The 21,667-nt window shown below is 39.0% G+C and overlaps 1 protein-coding gene across 1 annotated transcript; it reads left to right on the forward strand.

Moving 5' to 3' along the window:
* The first annotated feature begins 1,453 nt into the window (after window positions 1-1,453).
* On the forward strand, window positions 1,454-20,851 carry nup43 (nucleoporin 43). Its single transcript, XM_079831013.1, has 8 exons — window positions 1,454-1,673; window positions 1,757-1,879; window positions 4,669-4,746; window positions 4,832-4,994; window positions 9,659-9,794; window positions 12,859-13,010; window positions 14,816-14,932; window positions 19,749-20,851. The coding sequence occupies exons 1-8, from the start codon at window positions 1,554-1,556 to the stop codon at window positions 19,976-19,978; spliced, it is 1,119 nt and encodes a 372-aa protein (XP_079687139.1). The 5' UTR covers window positions 1,454-1,553; the 3' UTR covers window positions 19,979-20,851.
* The last annotated feature ends 816 nt before the right edge of the window (window positions 20,852-21,667 follow it).

Here is a 21,667-nt window from a genome sequence, read left to right on the forward strand (position 1 = left end):
GATCAGAGAGCTGTCCATTGTGCTGATTTTGTTCGAGACGATGTGCATTAAAATGTGCGCTTAAAGAGATAGTTCAGTTTAAAATGAAAATTCTGTCATCATATACTCACCCTCAATTTGTTTCAAGCCTGTATGAATTTCTTTCTTCTGCTAAACACAAAGCAAGATATGTCATTTGAAGAATGTCAGTAACCAAACAGTTAACTGGTCCCATTGACCTCCATAGTATATATATTTTTTCTTACTATGGAAGTCAATGGGACCAGTTAACTGTTTGGTTACTGACATTCTTCAAAATATCTTGCTTTGTGTTTAGCAGAAGAAAGAAATTCATACAGGCTTGAAACAAATTGAGGGTGAGTAGGCCTATATGATGACAGAATTTTCATTTTAAAGGGGCTATTTGCGTTTTTCTGAAATTTAAACTCGCGACTGACACCTGTGGCCAAAAAACAGAACTGCTCTTATTTTCTGCTCGCTCTCGCAGCGGTGGTGACGTCACATCCGCAGACAGCGCGGGAAAAAACGACCCGCCAGAAAATAGGAAAAATAGGATAGAGGCTTATAGGTGCACCCACTGTGAGCGGACAAGGTGTCAGTATGCTCATCAGGAGATGTTTGAGTCATAAATGGTAAAATAAAAAGGCTATTGTTACGTTTATTTTGGGGAAAAAGTTGCATATAGCCCCTTTAAAGTGAACTATCCCTTTAAGACCCAGACACAAGTTTCACACTTGTAACATTCAGCATGTTTTGTTGACTTATGGTTAGGCCTACTGATGTTCTGTGATTTTTAAAAGTAGCCTCAAATAGGCCTGCATAAAGTTGGAAGTTATTTGCTGTTGCAAAGATTTATGAATGCACTTCTTAAAAAAAAAAAGGAAATAAAATACAATATGAAAAATTATTTACATTTTATTAGTTGTTATTGAAACTCATCATTGCCAGGAACACACAGAAGATGGCATTTACTGCCGAGGCGTGTGTGGGTTAGAGCAGGCGGACAGGATTTTGGGGAAGGGGGGGCTCGGCTGTCCTTACCTACTCTAAGGGGAGGCTCACATTCACCCAATTTGAAAACCCCTGCCATATGGGACGCGGGCATTGCTGGACGATTACTGACGTTCAGCAGGGTACATTATATCGGAGTAGAGAGGTTAGGGGAACGTTCTCCAAACCAACAGGGAACGTTCTATTTACGTAAAGAAAACTTTCCTGGCTTATCCTGGAGAAAGTTAGGATGCCTGTTCTGGGAACGAAAAATTGTTATCTGGGTGGTTACTTGAAACACACAAACGTTACCCCCAAAACTGCACTAGGAGAACTAGTATGTCCTCTTCTTGTAATGTTATAATAATAATACAAATATTTTATCAGCATAATATTAGTTTTCATCAAAAAGAATAGCGTTTGGTCTGGTTAGCCAATAAACCACATGAAAAAGAATCGCGTTTGGTCCTCTGAGGACGCCGTACTAGGCGGAGTTGGCGGGATACACTCTGCTACATGTGAAGCACGCTAGCATCACAACAACACAACACCAGTGAGACCCAATGGACTGCATCAGCGCCAAATACATCTCCCAGAAGATCAGCAAGACCCGCTGGCGGCCCGTGTCCGCGGCGTCGCTGCAGCAGCCCGAGGTGTTCGCCACCGGGTCCTGGGACAACGAGGCTAGTGCAGATCACACACACACACACACACCTCACACTGACTGGCGCTTCGCTGCTAATCGGCGTGCACTGTGTGCTTTCAGAAAAACAGTGTGTCGATCTGGTCTGTGGGAGATCATGGAGTCCCGAGTATGGATGGAGAGTTTGATGAAGATCCTCAGTTACTGTGCGAGTGCCAGCATGACGGAGATGTGCTGGACCTACAGGTGAGGGTCAATCACACCTGCTCTCGCGAGACTCGGGCTCTGGGGCCTATACCATGAAGCCGGTTTAGCTGGCTAGCCAGATATGTTTAAGCTTAGTTTGTGCTAATCCTGAGTTTTAGGTACCATTACAGTGGTTTGGCTTTTAGCAGTGTTCATCTCGCTCCAGGGCAGGTTTTGTTCTGGATTGCCAACTCTCGCGAGACGAATAAGCAACCGCAGCTTCAAAAACAATATCAATATAATTTATGATCGATTATTTATTTTTTTTATCAATAAATGAGCCTGCAACATATTAAACTGAAACCTCTCGGAGTTTGGAAAGCAAAAAAGAGATGTGATTTTACAAAAATTATAATATCCTCTGATCAGCTGTGAACAGAAGAGGTTTGGAGATGGAAAAAGAGAAAAAGTGATGTGAAGGCCAAGTATGGTAACCCATAGTCGGAGTTAGTGCTCACATATTAGGGGCAGTGAGTATTGAACACACACACACACACACACACACACACACACACACACACACACACACACACACACACACACACACACACACACACACACACACACACACACACACACACTGCAAACAGTGAAAAAGATAAGCCCTACATCTCAATGTGCACACTATCCGCCCTAAATAGTATTGAAAATGACTAATGTCACACACTATTTAGGATGGATATATGCACAAGGGAGCACTGCAATATAGCCACATATTTATAATAAAATAAATTCAAACCATACCTACTGTTATTATTAGTATACTTGTGGTTTTTTTTTTTAAATAGCCTGTAATGATAAATACATTATTAAAATATATTTTAAAAGAAATTAAGTGCCTCTCCTCCCTGTTTCCTCTCCATCTCTGTCCATCTCTGCTAGTGGCATTGTTTGTAAAAATGTATACGTCTATTTACGTCTACTACTAACTATCATTACGTGCATTTATAACGTCACATGCCTGCACGTTGAACGTGATTTTTCTTGAGTGAGGGTGAGAAAGAGGCGGGATATATGAGGACGGGTTACTACACACTTGTATCGCTGCACTGATTGGCTATAGCTGTGAGAAGACAGTCAGTCAATGTATTGGACACAACAGCGACCATACATGTGAAGAATTTACGAAGTTGCTTATATTTTCCTAACAAGCAACCACATTTAAAAAAAAATAAGCCCAAAAAAACGCAACTCGTGATTTATTTTAACGCGACTTGCCAAAAAAAGAAGCCCAAAGTTGCATGTTATACGTGGACTTGGCAACTGTGATCTCAAACTGAAACTGGACCAATCAGCTGTGAGCAAAGTGACCCACACAAAGCCCCTCCCCCTGTTTCTAAAGACTAAAGCGTCTGGCTTTTAACGATGCTTATTTATAATAATAATAATTTTTAATGATTTAGATATCATTTATGTAATTATTATACCCTAAATCAATTACACATATCATTTTAGTTAATCAATCATTAATAGGCACTTTGTTCAAATTAATATAAATAGCCTATATAAAGGTCACACAAATAAGCTTTAAAATCAATAAATAAAGCTATAAAAATGTGAGTTTAAATGTTCAATTCTGTCTATATATCGACTAAACTAACTTCATAACTGTTACTTGCACTGATGTAGTAAGATTTCTCTTTAAGTTGTCCTCTTTTATAGACAGCTCTTTTCTTCTTGCTGTGTAAATTTGTTTAAAATCGTAATATTTTTCAATCATGTAATATTGTAACATGTAATAAACAGTGTTGGGGGAAACGCATTACAAGTAACTTGAGTTACGTAATAATATTACTTTTTCAAGTAACTAGTAAAGTAACGCATTACTGTTCAAATTTACAACAAAATATCTGAGTTACTTTTTCAAAAAAGTAACGCAAGTTACTTTTTCACATTTATTTGACTGAACGCTCTCCTGCCCCCATGTTGTGAAAAATAAGTGCAGAGGCGTGTGTGTGAACATGATGGTTATTGTAGTTCTAGACTAAATGTGAGCATTTATTTATCTCACTTGCACAATACAGATTCTGTACTCCTCAAAATGAATAAAATCTGTCAAATGCAAAATCAGAGTACTCAAACCTCAAATATATAAATGTTAAATAAAACAAAAATATTTTTATGCATTTAATCTACCTTTATTGACCAATGTCGTGCTGCTGACCTTTGATGATTCAGTTAAGCCATGAGCAAAAATTACTAGATTTTTTGTTTTTATTGGTAAAACGTTTTTCTCCTGCGTCCTATTCTTCCATTATCCAGAATGGCAGCACATTTATACCTCAGCCTGAGGCTTATTATTTCAATTTTGGTATGAAGAGGTCTTTACATTTGCACAAAAAAGGACTTTTTTTGCTATTAAAAAACAAAACTAAAAAGCAAGCCCAGCTCAGGTGAGAAAAAGTAACGCAAAAGTAACGTAACGCATTACTTTTATTAAAAAGTAACTAAGTAACTCAATTAGTTACTTTTTAAGGGAGTAACGCAATATTGTAATGCATTACTTTTCAAAGTAACCTTCCCCAACACTGGTAATAAATCACTACTGATGTCACAGCTAAGCTCCGGATCAAAGCCTGAGTTGACAAAGCTGATGATCGGCATCATGGGACCAATCGAGCCTGAATAGATTTGTTTTGGTTTTGTCAGCTCGAAACTAATCCTGTAACCCTGAGTTTGTTAAGCTGCCATCATGGTACAGGCCACATTCACTACATGTGCATATATTTATCTTTCATCTGTGGACCAGTTTGAGATGAATAAAACTGTGGTTTGCATAATCTGTGCAGTTTCTAGATCAAGACCGACTCGTCTCTGCATCATCAAATGGGGCCGTGACGATATTCAAGCTTCAGTCTGAGTGTCAGGTATTTGCTATATTTGTTTGTTTCCTGATATTTGCCTCATCTGATGAACTCCCTGTGCTCAGCTAAAGCTGGTGATTGTGTTCAGGCTCTGTCCTCGGCTCACGTGTGGGCCAGAGCTCATCATTACTCCTGTGAGGATTCGCCCTGCTCTGCCATAGTGTGCCGAAGCCCTGAGATCGTGTCGGTGGGCGAGGATGGTCGGGTTATCCTTTACAAGGCAGATCAGACGGAAGTTGTACGTGTTATTGGTGAGTGTTTTGTGGCTTTATTTGTACAAAAGAGCTGCATGATTCTGGGTAAACTGAGAAATGAGTTTTTGAACGAATCTCTTGAGTGAATGATTCAATGACTCATGATTCATTACTGGATGAATCTGTGTTTTTGAACAAATCTCTTGAGTGAATGATTCAATGACTCATGATTCATTACTGGATGAATCTGTGTTTTTGAACAAATCTCTTGAGTGAATTATTCAATGACTCATGATTCATTACTGGATGAATCTGTGTTTTTGAACGAATCTCTTGAGTGAATGATTCAATGACTCATGATTCATTACTGGATGAATCTGTGTTTTTGAACAAATCTCTTGAGTGAATGATTCAATGACTCATGATTCATTACTGGATGAATCTGTGTTTTTGAACGAATCTCTTGAGTGAATGATTCAATGACTCATGATTCATTACTGGATGAATCTGTGTTTTTGAACAAATCTCTTGAGTGAATGATTCAATGACTCATGATTCATTACTGGATGAATCTGTGTTTTTGAACGAATCTCTTGAGTGAATGATTCAATGACTCATGATTCATTACTGGATGAATCTGTGTTTTTGAACAAATCTCTTGAGTGAATGATTCAATGACTCATGATTCATTACTGGATGAAACTGTGTTTTTGAACGAATCTCTTGAGTGAATGATTCAATGACTCATGATTCATTACTGGATGAATCTGTGTTTTTGAACGAATCTCTTGAGTGAATGATTCAATGACTCATGATTCATTACTGGATGAATCTGTGTTTTTGAACAAATCTCTTGAGTGAATGATTCAATGACTCATGATTCATTACTGGATGAATCTGTGTTTTTGAACAAATCTCTTGAGTGAATTATTCAATGACTCATGATTCATTACTGGATGAATCTGTGTTTTTGAACGAATCTCTTGAGTGAATGATTCAATGACTCATGATTCATTACTGGATGAATCTGTGTTTTTGAACAAATCTCTTGAGTGAATGATTCAATGACTCATGATTCATTACTGGATGAATCTGTGTTTTTGAACAAATCTCTTGAGTGAATGATTCAATGACTCATGATTCATTACTGGATGAATCTGTGTTTTTGAACGAATCTCTTGAGTGAATGATTCAATGACTCATGATTCATTACTGGATGAATCTGTGTTTTTGAACAAATCTCTTGAGTGAATGATTCAATGACTCATGATTCATTACTGGATGAATCTGTGTTTTTGAACGAATCTCTTGAGTGAATGATTCAATGACTCATGATTCATTACTGGATGAATCTGTGTTTTTGAACAAATCTCTTGAGTGAATGATTCAATGACTCATGATTCATTACTGGATGAAACTGTGTTTTTGAACGAATCTCTTGAGTGAATGATTCAATGACTCATGATTCATTACTGGATGAATCTGTGTTTTTGAACAAATCTCTTGAGTGAATGATTCAATGACTCATGATTCATTACTGGATGAATCTGTGTTTTTGAACGAATCTCTTGAGTGAATGATTCAATGACTCATGATTCATTACTGGATGAATCTGTGTTTTTGAACAAATCTCTTGAGTGAATGATTCAATGACTCATGATTCATTACTGGATGAATCTGTGTTTTTGAACGAATCTCTTGAGTGAATGATTCAATGACTCATGATTCATTACTGGATGAATCTGTGTTTTTGAACGAATCTCTTGAGTGAATGATTCAATGACTCATGATTCATTACTGGATGAATCTGTGTTTTTGAACGAATCTCTTGAGTGAATGATTCAATGACTCATGATTCATTACTGGATGAATCTGTGTTTTTGAACAAATCTCTTGAGTGAATGATTCAATGACTCATGATTCATTACTGGATGAATCTGTGTTTTTGAACGAATCTCTTGAGTGAATGATTCAATGACTCATGATTCATTACTGGATGAATCTGTGTTTTTGAACGAATCTCTTGAGTGAATGATTCAATGACTCATGATTCATTACTGGATGAATCTGTGTTTTTGAACGAATCTCTTGAGTGAATGATTCAATGACTCATGATTCATTACTGGATGAATCTGTGTTTTTGAACAAATCTCTTGAGTGAATGATTCAATGACTCATGATTCATTACTGGATGAATCTGTGTTTTTGAACGAATCTCTTGAGTGAATGATTCAATGACTCATGATTCATTACTGGATGAATCTGTGTTTTTGAACGAATCTCTTGAGTGAATGATTCAATGACTCATGATTCATTACTGGATGAATCTGTGTTTTTGAACGAATCTCTTGAGTGAATGATTCAATGACTCATGATTCATTACTGGATGAATCTGTGTTTTTGAACGAATCTCTTGAGTGAATGATTCAATGACTCATGATTCATTACTGGATGAATCTGTGTTTTTGAACGAATCTCTTGAGTGAATGATTCAATGACTCATGATTCATTACTGGATGAATCTGTGTTTTTGAACGAATCTCTTGAGTGAATGATTCAATGACAAGGCCATATGGGTTTGACTGGTAATAAACAAACAGATAAAGCAGCAAAGGAAGCACTTCAGTTGGCCACTTCAATACCAGCATCTGACGTTAAACCCATATTGAACCTGTACATTTACAAGAAATGGCAAATGGAATGGAACGAATGTGTAAATAATAAATTATATGAGGTGAATCCAGTTTTAAATCAAGGAGTTATTATTTTGAAAATAGATATGACCAGGTTGTATATACGAGATGCCGAATTGAGTGAGTCTTGAATGTCCATTCATATTTATTGAACGGGGAAGAGAAACCGGTTTGTGATCTGTGTAAGAATTTCATGAGTGTGAAACATATTTTAATAGAATGTCCTCTTTTAAATAATATTAGAAAACGGTTTTATTCAGAAAACGCATTAATGGACATTTTTAAAAAGGTTTCCTGGAGTAATTTTAGAATTTCTATCAAATATTAAATTGAAAGATTCTATGTAATTGGTGTTATTATTACTGTTGTTGTTATTGGTATATATGCCTGATTTTGTATAGTGATTGTCTTTAAGACAGAATTGTTAAATGATTGTAAACAATGTACTGAAGTGATACTGCTGATTTCCATGAATATAGCCATTGTTGCTGATATGGCATTAAATCATAAATAAATAAATGATTAAATGACAAATACATTGACAGGTGAAGTGAATAACACTGATCTCTTCATCAGCTGTTAGTGGGTGGGATATATTAGGCAGCAAGTGAACATTTTGTCCTCAGAGTTGATGTGTTAGAAACAGGAGAAATGGGCAAGCGTAAGAATTTGAGCGAGTTTGACAAGGGCCAGATTGTGACGGATTGTTAGGTTCAGTGCACGTGTGTAACGTTACCGAACGGTTTCCGGGTGCAATCTTTAACAGTTCACAGTCGGCTTGTTTTAAGCGTGGAACACACTTCAATCCGAGTTCCCACACAAACATATTAAGTATTCAGTTCATTTCATCACGACATTCAAATGATAAATGCCGTTTTGACGCTCTTTATGGCGTGACTGGTCACAGTTCACAGCTCAAGCGGCCGCGCGACGCGATCATCTGTGAAGGCGATCGATCATCTCTTCCTAAAGAATAAACATGAATGAACATCTGAAGGTATGTTGAGTATACAATACAACTTACTGTCACGTGTATATGTGGTGTAATCGCTCAATCAGTGTTTCAATGGCGGAAAGACCTCAATATAACTGCTGTAAACTAAACAATGTCACGAAATCAACTCTTTCACTAACTATATGCATTATATTAGCCTATATATTCATTATATTCTACTTAACCTGTTAGTGATATCTTGATTATTTCATGTATGTTTAAATAAACCTGTCATGAAAATGACACTGTGTATAAATTATTATATTTCAACAACGAATTGGAGAAAAAAATCTATTTTAGAATTAGATTTAGAAGTTATTGCAAAAACTGCCTTATGTGAAGTTTACATGTTTGCATACTGTGTTATTTGAGTGTTTTTATACCTAAAAATAAATAGCAACTGAATTACGGCTAATAGTTTGGACTCTGTTGTTAACCTTTAATATTAATGTGCAAGTAAGGGCTCCCTATATAATTTACAGAAATATCTTCAATAAACTTTTAGATATAATGTAATTCATTCAAGGACAGACACTTTTCTTCTTCTTCTTCAGTAAACCACTGTTAAATATAAAAAATAAATAAAAAGCAATTTTGTAAAACTCGTACCGAACTGTGATTTCAAAACCGAACCGCCTGTTTTGTGTACCATTGCACCTTCTACTGTCAGTCTTTTATTTTTTGTGTCATGCGTCACAACACTTCCTTGTGTTCCAGGCGTTTCTGTGTTGTAAATAAAATCATTTTTTAAATATTAAATGTGTCATTCTCTTTAAGTCATCCATGTGTCTTTCACGCTCTATGGCAGGACGGCTGGACATTTAATGACATGACATTGGGATTTCTTCACGTCTGTGTACGGCCGTTGTTTTGTGCCGCTATTTTGTATTGAAGTCTATGGGAAGTCTAGTTTATTTTCCCCTGAAAGTGGACGTGAATCTGTTCAGAGACATTCGATGACGTTGCGCCGGTTGTGCGTGTGTTTTGAGTCATGTGATGAGGACTAATCGCTCTGTGTTATTGTCTTTGGACAGAAAATGCCGATAGCAGTACGATTCACGCCGTGACGTTTCTAAGGACGACAGAAGTTCTGACGGTGAACTCCATCGGTCAGCTGAAGATGTGGGACTTCAGACAGCAGAGCGACAGTCCTGCACAGATCCTCTCTCTGTATGGGTTACTCCTACTTTATTCCTCCAATAAGAACTCAGCATCTCAGGAAAACACATCCGTTGACATTAGGGGTGTGCGATAATATCGTAATTGTTGTTTTAACGATGTGCGATCTGACATTATCGAGTATATCCCTCACACACACCCAGAGAGTGCACACACACACACTACGTGATGTAGTTTTGTTGATTAGACTAGAGCGGGTGCGCATTAGAGCACACTCTTTCACTGCGTACTATATTTATATCATATATAGTTAATAAGATATCACACAAAGATTGCAGTTTTTCAAATGTGATATTGATTTTATGCAAGTTTACTAAACAAGAAGTTAATATTAATTGACTTTAGGGCTGTCAACGAATATTCTAAATTCGAATATATATTCGAATAGTTTTTAAAAAACGAATTTCGAAGGTGAAAATTAATATTCGAATAAATAAAAAAATGTGGGGGAAAAAACGCCCGCGGTAGTAGAGGCGTGGCTGTCTGCTTTGCGAGTGGGCGCGCTAGCGCGTGTACTTTGGCCCGTCTCCAGAGCGCGAGCCTCCGCTGACTGCGCGCGCTCCTCCCCAAACGGACGAGGTGTTTATATTTGACGCGCTCGCCGTTGTGCTTTTCTTTGAAACGACAGATGGCGACTCGGAGTAATTATTCTATAAACTATCAGGAAAAGCATCGAGAAGTGGGCTAATGTACACGGGTGACGATATTTATTTTAGTACACTTCACCGAAAACCACACTACAAAAGAATCATGTAAAACAGATCAAAATAAACCTTGATATTACTTGTGACATGAGAACAAAATGTATGTAGAAATGTAACGTTATACAACTCAATTTATGATATCTAAATGTTTCCTAATTTCACTAAACACTTTAGTGAGTTTTCACTTAGTTTCCTGAACTTTTCTTTATTAAACGGGCTTTTTTAATGCATTTGTAGGCTCGTTTTGTAAATATAAGCAACTAATTTGTTTGTGCAAACTGGACCAGCCTTACTTTGGATCGCCCGCCACAAGCTCTGTGTCTGCAACACGACAAGAGGCCATAACGGAGAAATTAATTTAGTTAATTTGTAAGGACATGAGAGCGATCAGTGTCGTGGATGGGGCAGGCTTCAGGGAGTTCTGTCAAGCAATGGAACCGAGGTACTGACTGAATAGATATTGCATGAATGAAGGATAAATGCACTGCTTCCACTGGTTTGATTATTTACCGTTTCATGTCAAGGAAAAGTTCCATGTTTACCACAGCACAGCTCGCTCGGAGCGTTCAATAATATGCTTTAAAACTTAAATTAATATTTGTTTCAATCACTGAATGAAGCCTGCTATATTTGGAACAAGAGTCGCGACCTTAAATTGCTTGCACAAAACTCTTGATCAGCCTCAAAATGTGTTTGTTCATTTAAGCCGTTATGAGCAGAGAGCGTGAGGGCGAGAGAGAGAGAGAGAGAGAGAGAGAGAGAGAGTGAGGTCTGCGGTCTTTAGCCATTAGTTGATTTACTTGTTTTTGTGTAGGTAATACGTTGTCAAATATGTCTAAACTTAAATAGACTACCTATATAAGTAGTTATGTGTCTTTGTATTCATTTGTCCTGTTATTGACGTAATGCACGCGCATTACGTCAATAAATACTATTGCGTCGTCATTGATAAAACGCCATTGATAAAATTGAGATTACGTCATTGATAAAATGCGCAACCAGATGTTCGAATAGTTCGAATATTCGTGCTTTTTTTAGAGGGAATATTCGAACGTCATTTTTGAGCAATTTTGACAGCCCTAATTGACTTACAGTTTAGACTTCCATATTGCCTGTTTTTGCTCTATTTCGCCACGAAAAATAGTTCAAAACAAAAACACAGCACTGTATCTGCGTCTCTGAGCAAAACACAGCGGTGTTTTCATACTGAATGAATGAATCAGCTGTTTGAACAAATCAGTTGAATCAATGACTAAAAGATTAAGAAATTCAAATGCTTCGTTCCTTGAATGAATCAGCTTTTTGAACAAATCAATTGAATCAATGACTAATAGATTAAGAAAGTCAAATGCTTCGTTCCTTGAATGAATCAGCTTTTTGAACAAATCAATTGAATCAATGACTAATAGATTAAGAAATTAAAATGCTTCGTTCCTTGAATGAATCAGCTTTTTGAATGAATTGTTTGAATCTCAATAACTCGCTCATTAAACGTGACTTTCTGCCACCTACTGGCGGTTAATTTCACAGTTAAAGTATCTTTTCATGTTTTAAATAATTTCAAATATCAATATTATTCAAAATTGTTATGTTTTAAACATCAAAACATTATTTATGCATAACTGCAGGTTATTAATGTGTCACTTCTGAGCTGTGTAAATAATCAAACAGTAAACCGTCTGTGTAAATGATCTAAATGCCACTTCAGATGCAGCTTCTGTGTTTCCTCTGCACAGCAAAGATTCATTTTTTTTATATATATAATATAATATTTTTTTTTATACTCATTTAATTTGATTGGTAACAGCCCTATTGTGTCTTCTTATAATTAATTTTTATTAAACTTATGAAATTGACACAAAAGAAGTAAAAAATGAATGTATCAAGGTAAAGATGATTTCTGTGAACTGACCACCACACAGAATATGAAGAATATCATAAACTTTAGGAGTCAGCTGACCATGGCAGTCCTAAACCTGCCGAAGTACCAGCATAATAACACACTCGGCAAAATATCGTTATCAAGAAAATCCCAGAAAATATCGAGATTTCTTTTTTTGTCAATATCGCACACCCCTAGTTGACATCAAAATCAAAGTAGAAAAATGGCCTATTTTTAGGACCAGAGATATTTTCATTAATAATTTGGCTCATTAGTCACTACACAAATTGCTGGATTGATTTATCCTATGCATTGATAGTTTTTTTTCTGGCAATTTTTTTTAGCTTCTCAAGATAAGAAATTGCCCAATCTTTTTGCCAGCGTTTCAGGTCCTCAATAAGTGGCCCAACTGAACTGAATTCACTCTAGAACATGTCAAATGTGGACCTTGAGTTGTTCTGTTCTGCAGCACCGGAGACCGAGTGCCCTTGCACTGTGTGGATAAACACCCGAACCAGCAGCACATAGTGGCCACCGGAGGGCAGGACGGGATGCTGTGTATCTGGGATGTGAGGCAGGGCAATACCCCCTTCTCTCTCATAGAGGCACATTCAGCAGAAAGTCAGTACCCTTTCAATTATTTAACTTTTACAAAAATAGATATGCTCGAGTTCTGCAAACACATACTAGATGTTCAGAAAAAATGCTCAAACTTATAGGGTTAGTTCACCCAAAAATTAAAATTCTGTCATTAATGACTTCCCCTCATGTCGTTGGACACCCGTCAGACCTCCGTTCATCTTCAGACACAAATGAAGATATTTTAGTGTAAATCTGATGCTCTGAAAGGCCTCCATTGGCTCAATGCACTTTACACTCTCAAGACCCTTAAAAGACACTAAAGACGTCGTTACAAAGTCCATCTCACTACAGTGGTTCTACAATAACTTTATGAAGCGACGAGAATAGTTTTTGTGCGCAAAAAAACCCTAAATAACGACTTACATAGTGATGATGATTTCATAACACGGCATCATGAAGCTTCGAAGCGTTATGAATCAGTGAGTCGATTCAGTGGTTTGAATCGCCAAATTTCAGCAGTTTGACACACGATCCGAATAATGAATCGACTCACTGATTCATAACACTTCGAAGCTTCATGATGCCGTGTTTTGAAATCGTCATCACTATATAAGTCGTTATTTAGGGTTTTTTTGCGCACAAAAACTATTCTCGCCTCTTCATAAAGTTATTTTAGAACCACTGTAGTGAGATGGACTTTGTAACGACGTCTTTAGTGCCTTTTAAGGGTCTTGAGAGTGTAAAGTGCATTGAGCCAATGGAGGCCTTTCAGAGCATCAGATTTACACTAAAATATCTTCATTTGTGTCTGAAGATGAACGGAGGTCTGACGGGTGTCCAACGACATGAGGGTAAGTAATTAATGACAGAATTTTCATTTTTGGGTGAACTAACCCTTTAATGTCGACATGAAATCTTCTGAATGCGTGTGATAGATAGGGATAGATTGATAGATAGGGATAGATTGATAGATAGGGATAGATTGATAGATAGGGATAGATTGATAGATAGGGATAGATTGATTGATAGGGATAGATTGATAGATAGGGATAGATTGATAGATAGGGATAGATTGATTGATAGGGATAGATTGATAGATAGGGATAGATTGATTGATAGGGATAGATTGATAGATAGGGATAGATTGATTGATAGGGATAGATTGATAGATAGGGATAGATTGATAGATAGGGATAGATTGATAGATAGGGATAGATTGATAGATAGGGATAGATTGATAGATAGGGATAGATTGATTGATAGGGATAGATTGATTGATAGGGATAGATTGATAGATAGGGATAGATTGATAGATAGGGATAGATTGATAGATAGGGATAGATTGATTGATAGGGATAGATTGATAGATAGGGATAGATTGATAGATAGGGATAGATTGATAGATAGGGATAGATTGATAGATAGGGATAGATTGATAGATAGGGATAGATTGATTGATAGGGATAGATTGATAGATAGGGATAGATTGATAGATAGGGATAGATTGATAGATAGGGATAGATTGATAGATAGGGATAGATTGATTGATAGGGATAGATTGATTGATAGGGATAGATTGATAGATAGGGATAGATTGATAGATAGGGATAGATTGATAGATAGGGATAGATTGATAGATAGGGATAGATTGATAGATAGGGATAGATTGATAGATAGGGATAGATTGATAGATAGGGATAGATTGATAGATAGGGATAGATTGATAGATAGGGATAGATTGATAGATAGGGATAGATTGATAGATAGGGATAGATTGATAGATAGGGATGATTTGTAATCTCCCTGATCACTGCTAACCTTTTTTCAATCAATGTTTTCTACAGTGTGGGAGGTGCATTTCCATCCATCAAACCCCAATCACTTGTTCACGTGCTCTGAGGACGGGTCTCTGCTACACTGGGAGACGACTTCAGGATCAGACATGAGCAACCTCCTGCAGAGTAAGAGCACACTCCTTCACCTCCATTATAATCATCATACATCCATCTCCAATCATCCATCTCCAACCATATCCATCCATCTCCAATCCACATCCATCTCCAATCATCCATCCATCTCCAATCATCCATCCATCTCCAATCCACATCCATCTCCAATCCACATCAATCCACATCCATCCATCTCCAATCCACATCCATCTCCAATCATCCATCCATCTCCAATCCACATCCATCTCCAATCCACATCCATCTCCAATCCACATCCATCTCCAATCATCCATCCATCTCCAATCATCCATCCATCTCCAATCCACATCCATCTCCAATCATCCATCCATCTCCAATCCACATCCATCTCCAATCCACATCCATCTCCAATCATCCATCCATCTCCAATCATCCATCCATCTCCAATCCACATCCATCTCCAATCCACATCCATCTCCAATCCACATCCATCTCCAATCATCCATCCATCTCCAATCCACATCCATCTCCAATCATCCATCCATCTCCAATCCACATCCATCTCCAATCCACATCCATCTCCAATCCACATCCATCTCCAATCCACATCCATCTCCAATCATCCATCCATCTCCAATCCACATCCATCTCCAATCCACATCCATCTCCAATCCACATCCATCTCCAATCCACATCCATCTCCAATCATCCATCCATCTCCAATCCACATCCATCTCCAATCCACATCCATCTCCAATCATCCATCCATCTCCAATCCACATCCATCTCCAATCATCCATCCATCTCCAATCCACATCCAATCATCCATCCATCTCCAATCCACATCCATATCCAATCATCCATCCATCTCCAATCCACATCCATATCCAATCATCCATCCATCTCCAATCCACATCCATATCCAATCATCCATCCATCTCCAATCCACATCCATCTCCAATCATCCATCCATCTCCAATCCACATCCATCTCCAATCCACATCCATCCATCTCCAATCCACATCCATCTCCAATCCACATCCATCCATCTCCAATCCACATCCATCTCCAATCATCCATCCATCTCCAATCCACATCCATCTCCAATCCACATCCATCCATCTCCAATCCACATCCATCTCCAATCCACATCCATCCATCTCCAATCCACATCCATCTCCAATCCACATCCATCCATCTCCAATCCACATCCATCCATCTCCAATCCACATCCATCCATCTCCAATCCACATCCATCCATCTCCAATCCACATCCATCCATCTCCAATCCACATCCATCCATCTCCAATCCACATCCATCCATCTCCAATCATCCATCCATCTCCAATCCACATCCATCTCCAATCCACATCCATCTCCAATCATCCATCCATCTCCAATCATCCATCCATCTCCAATCCACATCCATCTCCAATCCACATCCATCTCCAATCCACATCCATCTCCAATCCACATCCATCTCCAATCATCCATCCATCTCCAATCCACATCCATCTCCAATCATCCATCCATCTCCAATCTCATCCCATCTCCAATCTCATCCCATCAATCCATCTCCAATCTCATCCCATCAATCCATCTCCAATCCCATCCATCCATCTCCAATCCACATCCATCTCCAATCATCCATCCATCTCCAATCCACATCCATCTCCAATCATCCATCCATCTCCAATCCACATCCATCTCCAATCATCCATCCATCTCCAATCCACATCCATCTCCAATCATCCATCCATCTCCAATCCACATCCATCTCCAATCATCCATCCATCTCCAATCCACATCCATCTCCAATCATCCATCCATCTCCAATCCACATCCATCTCCAATCATCCATCCATCTCCAATCCACATCCATCTCCAATCATCCATCCATCTCCAATCCACATCCATCTCCAATCATCCATCCATCTCCAATCCACATCCATCTCCAATCATCCATCCATCTCCAATCATCCATCCATCTCCAATCCACATCCATCTCCAATCATCCATCCATCTCCAATCCATATCCATCTCCAATCATCCATCCATCTCCAATCCACATCCATCTCCAATCATCCATCCATCTCCAATCCACATCCATCTCCAATCATCCATCCATCTCCAATCCACATCCATCTCCAATCATCCATCCATCTCCAATCCACATCCATCTCCAATCCACATCCATCTCCAATCCACATCCATCTCCAATCATCCATCCATCTCCAATCCACATCCATCTCCAATCCACATCCATCTCCAATCATCCATCCATCTCCAATCCACATCCATCTCCAATCATCCATCCATCTCCAATCCACATCCATCTCCAATCCACATCCAATCATCCATCCATCTCCAATCCACATCCATATCCAATCATCCATCCATCTCCAATCCACATCCATCTCCAATCATCCATCCATCTCCAATCCACATCCATCTCCAATCCACATCCATCTCCAATCCACATCCATATCCAATCATCCATCCATCTCCAATCCACATCCATCTCCAATCATCCATCCATCTCCAATCCACATCCAATCATCCATCCATCTCCAATCCACATCCATATCCAATCATCCATCCATCTCCAATCCACATCCATCTCCAATCATCCATCCATCTCCAATCCACATCCATCTCCAATCCACATCCATATCCAATCATCCATCCATCTCCAATCCACATCCATCTCCAATCATCCATCCATCTCCAATCCACATCCATCTCCAATCCACATCCATCCATCTCCAATCCACATCCATCTCCAATCCACATCCATCCATCTCCAATCCACATCCATCTCCAATCCACATCCATCCATCTCCAATCCACATCCATCTCCAATCCACATCCATCCATCTCCAATCATCCATCCATCTCCAATCCACATCCATCCATCTCCAATCCACATCCATCCATCTCCAATCCACATCCAATCATCCATCTCCAATCCACATCCAATCATCCATCTCCAATCTCATCAATCCACATCCAATCATCCATCTCCAATCCACATCCAATCATCCATCTCCAATCTCATCAATCCACATCCAATCATCCATCTCCAATCCACATCCAATCATCCATCTCCAATCTCATCAATCCACATCCAATCATCCATCTCCAATCATCCATCCAATCATCCATCTCCAATCTCATCAATCCACATCCAATCATCCATCTCCAATCTCATCAATCCACATCCAATCATCCATCTCCAATCCACATCCAATCATCCATCTCCAATCTCATCAATCCACATCCAATCATCCATCTCCAATCCACATCCAATCATCCATCTCCAATCTCATCAATCCACATCCAATCATCCATCTCCAATCCACATCCAATCATCCATCTCCAATCTCATCAATCCACATCCAATCATCCATCTCCAATCATCCATCCAATCATCCATCTCCAATCTCATCAATCCACATCCAATCATCCATCTCCAATCCACATCCAATCATCCATCTCCAATCTCATCAATCCACATCCAATCATCCATCTCCAATCATCCATCCAATCATCCATCTCCAATCTCATCAATCCACATCCAATCATCCATCTCCAATCTCATCAATCCACATCCAATCATCCATCTCCAATCCACATCCAATCATCCATCTCCAATCTCATCAATCCACATCCAATCATCCATCTCCAATCCACATCCAATCATCCATCTCCAATCTCATCAATCCACATCCAATCATCCATCTCCAATCATCCATCCAATCATCCATCTCCAATCTCATCAATCCACATCCAATCATCCATCTCCAATCATCCATCCAATCATCCATCTCCAATCTCATCAATCCACATCCAATCATCCATCTCCAATCTCATCAATCCACATCCAATCATCCATCTCCAATCCACATCCAATCATCCATCTCCAATCTCATCAATCCACATCCAATCATCCATCTCCAATCCACATCCAATCATCCATCTCCAATCTCATCAATCCACATCCAATCATCCATCTCCAATCATCCATCCAATCATCCATCTCCAATCTCATCAATCCACATCCAATCATCCATCTCCAATCCACATCCAATCATCCATCTCCAATCTCATCAATCCACATCCAATCATCCATCTCCAATCATCCATCCAATCATCCATCTCCAATCTCATCAATCCACATCCAATCATCCATCTCCAATCTCATCAATCCACATCCAATCATCCATCTCCAATCCACATCCAATCATCCATCTCCAATCTCATCAATCCACATCCAATCATCCATCTCCAATCCACATCCAATCATCCATCTCCAATCTCATCAATCCACATCCAATCATCCATCTCCAATCCACATCCAATCATCCATCTCCAATCTCATCAATCCATATCCAATCTCATCCCATCCATCCATCCATCCATCTGATTTGGTCTACCGCTTCACTCCAGAATTAAAATGTCCTGATAATTTACTCACCCTCATGTCATCCAAGATGTTCATGTCTTTCTTTCTTTCTCGAGAAGAAATGAAGGTTCTTGAGGAAAACTTTCCAGGATTTTTCTCCATATAGTGGATATCAACGGGTTGAAGGCTTGCAGTTTCAATGCAGCTTTGAGGCTCGTTGGTCCCCACTGAACTCCACTAGATGGAGAAAAATCCTGGAATATTTTCCTTAAAATATATATATTTCCCCTCCTAATATTGAAATCCTAGAATGGGCTATAGTAAAGCTACTACTGCTATGATTGTTTTAGTCGATACACACACAGACTCTACTCGTTGGTGTTGATGGAGTGTGTTGATGGAGTGTGAGCTGGTGTTGATGGAGTGTGTGCTGGTGTGTTTCAGGGGGCTGGAACAGCAGGGTGATCTCCCAGAGCGCCGTCCCTCAGGCCGGGGAGAATGACTCTATGGTCAGCTCCTGGTTGGCCGCGGACTCCAGCAGAAGCAGACTGGAGGCGACCCATGTGCTGCCCAGCCAGACGCTGTCCGTCAACAGCCTGGATGTGCTGGAGCAGTGTTTAGTGTGTGGGACTGATGGGGAGGCGGTGTACATCCACAGGCAACTTCCTGTTTGATTACTCGCCTAAAAATGTATCGGAGAAAGCTTGGAATATTTTTGTATATTAAATTTCTTTGTTCAATTGATTCAAACTAAACAAGAATGTGTACAGTCTTTCTGTTTCATAAAAGTTTTGGATGCAATGATCGGGACATAAAAGTTTAGCATAGAGTTACTCAACCTATAAGTGGTGCTCACTAAAAGCCAATTTTACTTTGATGTTGAAATTATTGCATAGGCTTCAGGTTCGGATGCATTTAAAGTCCATTAAATATGGCCTGCGCTGCAGTCACAGGGGCGCCGCTCATTTCCCCACAGGATTCTGAGACTAGTGAGTGAACCATGAGGCACTTAGAGCAAAATTAATCCCCAAACCTGCAATGATTGACAAGGGGATAACCATAGCAATGGACAATACAAACATATGAGAATAGATGTGCATTAAGCAAAGTGAATGCAGACGAATTGAAAAATATTAAAGGGGTGGTTCCGTGGTTTTTTTCTAGGCTTGGTTGTGTTTATGGGGCGCAGTATAACATGTCTTAATACTTCTTTTTTTTAAATACGCCATTTTTCTTATATTTTCCCTTTATTCCACACCGCTGTCTCCTGTCCTTTGAACGGCTCGTTTGCTTCCTGCTTCTATGAAGCCCATCCCTCCGAAAAACGCGATGGTCTTAGATTGGTTAGATGGCCAAATGTAGTTTGTAGTTCTGCAACAGCTCTCTCTCTTTTGCAATGACTGCGCTGTGGCCTCGCCCACTTTGTTGCGTGTTCGCGGGGGCGGTGTTTATGTTAATAGCAGGTGTTCATAATGTCACCAACCCGGGAAGAAGCTTGTTGTAGTCCAAACCGGCCGTTTTTGTAGGCAATAAACTGCCATAACTTTAAAAGACAATATCTCCGTTTGCATTGAACTTTCAGCGCTGTAACTTTGCAGATACTATTTGTGCTCAATCAGCAACATTACACACTAACTAAAGTTTAAAAAGTGAAATCGCATGCAACCACCTCTTTAAATTATATTTGTATCAAAATATTTTTTAAATGCTGCAGTTATTTGTAAAGTAATGAGTGAAGGGCCACTCTCCTACATAATGTAGCTTTAACCAGCTCCAAAACACCCGCTTGGACATTTCATTTATTGAGTGCACTCATTCAGTCCCACAATGCACTGCAATAACGAGTGTACAACACACTCAGTGGCTGAATCCGAAATCGCCCCTTAAACCCTCAATCACTATTTCCTACGTTAGGCCACTAATACAGTCCACTTGAAGGAGTGAATGAAAACGAGTGTGTGAAGTCGGACAGCTGTTGACTATATCGGCTGTACACTTGTTATTGCGGTGCATTGTGGGATTGCATGAGTGCACTCAATAACGTCCACTATGGTTTCGGACACCATTACAAATGGCTGTCCCTTCAAATAATGCCCTATATAATGGTATAGGGGACGATTTCGGATTCAGCCAGTGTCTCGTTTTCATTCACTCCCTCAAGTGGACTATATTAGTGGACAATGTAGGGATTAGTGAATGAGGGTATAGGGGGCGATTTCGAACACAGCACTTGATTAGCTGGTTCAGGTGTGTTTAATTAGCGTTGGAGATGAACTGAGTTTGACACCCCAACTATAGATGATTTATCAAAACAACGGACTGGTTTATCATTTATTAATTAACCGCTAATATTAATATTTTTG

The sequence above is a fragment of the Gobio gobio genome (assembly GCF_949357685.1).
Source record: "Gobio gobio genome assembly, chromosome: 12".
NCBI lineage: Eukaryota > Metazoa > Chordata > Actinopteri > Cypriniformes > Gobionidae > Gobio > Gobio gobio.